This window comes from Carex rostrata, chromosome 2 (assembly GCF_964058835.1).
Source record: "Carex rostrata chromosome 2, lpCarRost1.2, whole genome shotgun sequence".
NCBI lineage: Eukaryota > Viridiplantae > Streptophyta > Magnoliopsida > Poales > Cyperaceae > Carex > Carex rostrata.
This window is the reverse complement of record NC_135919.1, coordinates 3,310,710-3,315,906: the sequence shown is the minus strand read 5'-3', so window position 1 is coordinate 3,315,906 and position 5,197 is coordinate 3,310,710. Positions and strand designations below refer to the sequence as shown.

At 31.6% G+C, this 5,197-nt stretch overlaps 1 protein-coding gene across 1 annotated transcript; it reads left to right on the top strand.

The window, feature by feature from the left end:
- Positions 1-436: 436 nt before the first annotated feature.
- Positions 437-3,996, top strand: PMM (phosphomannomutase). The gene is made up of 11 exons (XM_078319479.1): positions 437-735; positions 941-985; positions 1,072-1,138; positions 1,261-1,337; positions 1,815-1,850; positions 1,941-1,996; positions 2,309-2,408; positions 2,544-2,639; positions 2,738-2,827; positions 3,209-3,260; positions 3,746-3,996. The coding sequence occupies exons 1-11, from the start codon at positions 667-669 to the stop codon at positions 3,805-3,807; spliced, it is 750 nt and encodes a 249-aa protein (XP_078175605.1). The 5' UTR covers positions 437-666; the 3' UTR covers positions 3,808-3,996.
- The last annotated feature ends 1,201 nt before the right edge of the window (positions 3,997-5,197 follow it).

Here is a 5,197-nt window from a genome sequence, read left to right as displayed (position 1 = left end):
TGTTGAAACTCTTCTACTTCATGAATAATGCGTCTACATACAGAAAATTCAATTTTAAAATTAATTTTATATAGAATCAAATAGCTAAACAAATTTTAAAAATAAATGTATTAAATTTAATTTATAAACCTTTTAATTAACCGTTTCACGTTATACTATATTAATTCAAAAGTTTAAAATTTTTCAGACGAATCACTTATAAGATAGATGAATTTTAACAGTTCAATCCAATAGTTTTTAGAATTGGTTTTTTTTTTATCAACTTGTATTATTTTATAACATTTTTTATGAATACAAAAGATTTGGTAAACTTGTATTACTTTATAATAATTTTTATGAATAAAAAATTCTGAAGATGCCAAGATGCCATCCGAACAACTCGGCAGTTAGATCCAAATCCAATATAAGATGAGGCGAGTTCTCACCCGTTCTTCGCTCTCGTTAGGACTCAACGTGGACACCTCGACGCTCCACGCTCATCATCTTCCTTTGACTATTTCGTTCCTTCACTGGGAAAAAGAAAACAGTAAAACCTCGAGATCCGCGCCAGAATTGCTGACTTCCTCTTCTCACTCCACCCTTTCTTTTCTCTTTCCTACTTATAGATCTGAAATCTCTAAGTCACATTATTACCGACTCACACTACAATCCAAGGGTTTTGCAGCTATGGCGAGTCGGAAGCCTGGTGTGATTGCTCTGTTCGATGTCGATGGCACCCTCACTGCCCCTCGCAAGGTTTTTGATCCATTCTTAATTTGGTTCAATCGCCACAATTTCAATTGAAGTACTTGTTTAGTTTACCAGATGTGACAGTTGTTGTCAGTTTAAGAGACAGCATTTCAATGAAATTCAATTGACGTACTTTTGATTTGAGCATTTCAATGAAATTCAATTGAAATACAATTTAACCCTCTGGAGTTTATCTTTTTCCTATTGTCAGGTGGTGACTAAGGAAATGCTTGAATTCTTAAAAGAGCTTAAAGAGGTTCAACATGTTTTATTTTTATTTTGTTTAAATTGAATGCGATCAAGTTATAAAATCTGAAATCTAAAGATGCTGATTGATTGTAGGTTGTTACTGTTGGGGTTGTTGGGGGCTCAGATCTTGTGAAGATCTCAGAGCAACTCGGCAAGTCAGGTTTGTGTTTTTAGTTTTTCTTTTATAACCAAGCTGTAGTTTAATTGAGTTGATTAAATGAATACCTAACTCTTGTAGATGCATGGTGTTGATGTTGATTACTCTCTCTCTCTCACTTTCAGTTATTTATGATTATGATTATACTTTCTCGGAAAACGGGCTTGTTGCTCACAAGAATGGCGAACTAATTGGTACCGAGGTATGATTTCATGAGATTCACAATACTCCAGGTCGAACAAAAAATATTGATGCCATTCAAAATATAATCACTAGAATACATATTCTGAATTGGTATAACTTGCTTTGTCTACTGTACCCTTTTGCTTTATTTTTTCATGTTTTGATATAGACCTTATCCAATCCAATATACAGATAAACCTCTTTTGGACCTGTTACATTTTTCTGACATGCTCAGATTTGTACTAGACTCTAAAATATGGATTATTGCCTCTCCCAGCTGGAAAAGTTCCAGTGTGCTGGGTGCCATGGAACTATAGGGAAGGTGTTTGGGGATTAGGATTAGCACGGATCTTGACAAAAGTCAACGGCTTACAGTGCACTGTTACTTGTATACTGCTGGAGAGGATAAGAATTCTTAAAATGTTGCCTTGACCTTGAAGTGTTTCCTTGTTTTGTTGTGATGCTTGAATGATAATTTTTTTAAAATGTTTTACAGAGCTTGAAAACATTTGTAGGAGATGAAAAACTGAAGGTACACTTTGTGCTTAAAGCCTTCTTCATTTATTTCTTGTTACGAGGCTCTCTTCAGACAATTTGAAGTCTAAATAATGGTTTTTAACAGGAGTTTATAAACTTCACACTCCATTACATTGCTGATTTGGATATTCCAATTAAAAGGTCAGTTCAAGCTTCAGTATAACTATTCTCTTTTCAATTAAAACCTTTCTCAGTTTCTATTCTAAAATTACTTTAACATACGAGCAAATAAAATTATTGCAAGTAATTCATCAGTCACATTTTTTTTTTCCATTTGATAAATTCAAAGTTGAATTAACTCATGGAAATAGCAGATTTAAATGATATATTCCAACTTTGGACGAACAAAATATGAAGATACTTTTTCTCTCTTTTGTAGTTATTTTAGTGTTCTAATTGACCACTGTATTAGAAGTTAGTAGCAACATGCAAATAAATTTTTTTTTTTTTCAGGGGTACATTTCTTGAGTTCCGAAGTGGGATGATTAATGTGTCACCGATCGGAAGGAACTGTAGTCAAGAAGAAAGAGATGAATTCGAGAGATACGATAAGGTACATATAATTTTCCATACTATGTATAATTGTATAATTGTTTCTAACGACAAATGATTGTACTGTACCAGCTGGTGCCATATATAAGTTATATATCTGAAGTGACTAAACCTAGAATTTTATAATGATTACTAGGTACATAACATTCGTCCTAAGATGGTCTCTGTGCTTAGAGAGAAGTTTGCACATATGAACTTTACATTTTCCATTGGAGGTCAAATTAGTTTTGATGTAAGTTACGCCTAGTCTCGGATTGTTGGATTTTACTTTTTTGAATATTTTTCAGCTAGCAATTAGTTGTGCATCTCATTTACTCTAATATTTTTCAGGTATTCCCACAAGGTTGGGATAAAACTTTCTGCTTGAGATATCTTGAAGAGTTTCAAGAAATACATTTTTTTGGGGACAAAACTTACCCGGTAAATCTTCTTTTAAATTACCATTTATTTGTCTATAGAAATTATTTGTGCAAATTAGACCATGTTGCTTACTTGCTTGTATGCAGAAACAATGTTAGGTGCAGTTTCGTTAATTCTTTCTATTTTCCTCTTTTTCTTGGTGCAAATTGTACTATGTTGCTTATATGCAAAGAAAACCTTTCATCTATAATATTAACAACTAATGATGGATACTTTCAGATTATTGTGATGAAAAGGTAGGTTAACCGTAATTTACTATAGTGTTCTAGCGGTATAACCTCACGAAATGGCTTCTCTTTGAAATTAGTACCCTTCGATATTATTAGGTGTCTTTTCCCGGGGTGTTAATTGTTAAATCGAATTGATCTTTTATCTTGGCAGGGAGGTAATGACTATGAGATATTTGAATCTGAGCGAACTGTTGGCCACACAGGTAAACAAGTTAGCTTTTATTTACTGTAAATACATAGGAAGAAAATTCCAAAGAATTGAAATTTTTCTAGCTAAACTGTCAGCAGTATACTGTGTAGCACTTATTTTTGTGTATCCCCATTTTTTAATGAATAATATTCTCATTTTCAAATGTTTGACAACTCTATGCCTATTTCTTGGATGCACATGCTTGTGCGGTCACATACTAGGAAGCATGCAATTCATATCTTAAGCAAAAAGTATAATATTTGATGGACAAAAGAATATGGATGTATGCATCTAATATTACTTGTGAGTTGTGACTATTTGTGTTTGGAAAATAGGGCATAGAATTGTCAAATATTTTAAAAAGGAGAGATAGACTTGTTCACCATTTAAAAAACTGGAATTAAAAGTAAATAAAAACTAAAAAGAATACAAGGTTACCTTGTAATATTTGTACAAGGTAAAAAGAGATTACACTAATATATTTCCCTTGTTTGGCAGTTACTAGCCCGGAAGACACAATTGAACAGTGCCGATCTCTGTTCTTATCAAACGCAAAATGAATTCTCCAATATGGTCCATTTTTTCGAAAAGCAGAAAAAGATATATATATTCTTCAGTTATTTATTTATGAATTTAGAAAGAAATATTTATAAGATTGAGCATTTGATTGTAATAATCTGTTGCAGACATGGACTTATTTCATTTTGATCTCAATTAATAACTCTCAGCAATAAATTAGGCTCATGAAATCTTGTCTTGCAATTTAAAATTTTAAGCTTAAGCATTTAAAATACACTCGGCAACTAACCACTCATAATTTAAAATTTTAGTCATACATCTTAGAATTAATTGGTCTTTTATTTTTTTATATGTACTAGCCCTCTTTTTTTTATTAGCCTCCTTTTTGGTGATTTTTTTAAGAATAATTATATTCATTCCCACACTCCTATCCCTCATCTATCCGCACAGCTACAATTTAGGAAGGTTGTATTATAATCACCACTAAGTATTTAAACACTTCTAAAATTAGAGGATCCACGTTAAATAAGAAATGTAAGAAATGTGATAATTATTTAAATATTATATTATGGTCTCCACTAATTATTTAAAAACTTTTAAAGTTAGAGGGTTGACTTAGGGGCGTCAATGGGTACGGTACAGGTCGGTTGGAAGCATTTTCATACCCCATACCCATTAAAATTGATTTTACCCATACTTTACTCATACCCATTAAAAATTAACTTTACCCTACCCTACTCTTACCCGTTAATATTATAGGATAACGAAACGGTAGTGGGTAATAACGGATATTACTAATATAATAATTAGTTTTATTATATTTTACAAATTAAACATCAAAAACTCATTAATTTCACATATATATAATTGCATTTTTAATAACAAAATGCAATCAATTCCAACTAAATTGTTTTTTTTATAAAATTGAATTGAATATATATATTTAGGTGGGTTGAAAATTGAATTGAATATATATATTTAGATTTGAGGTAGTCTACGGTGAGTTGCGAAGTAAAACACGTTTCTACTTCACGCTGTATTTTTATTTTGAAAGTCCAAATTACCGATCCGAACCGTTAGATATTTAATCCATATTGAAATGTGCTTGGAGACCAAATTTTACATTTTTTGGAATTTTTTACTATTTATTAAGCATTTTTTAAAATTGTTGTTTTGCTGTGAACAGTAAAATTTTCTGGACCATCAGATCAGCGACTTTCAAAATTGCTTAATAAATAGTAAAAAAATTCCAAAAAATATAAAATTTGGTCTCCAAGTCAATATGAAGAACAAGATGAACGGTTCGGATCGACGTTTTGAACTTTAAAATCGCAAAATATGAGCGTGAAGTAAAATAGTCGCTTTACTTCGCAACTCACCGTAGCCTAGCTCTTTAGATTTTATAATTACTCTATAGGGTAATGGGTACGA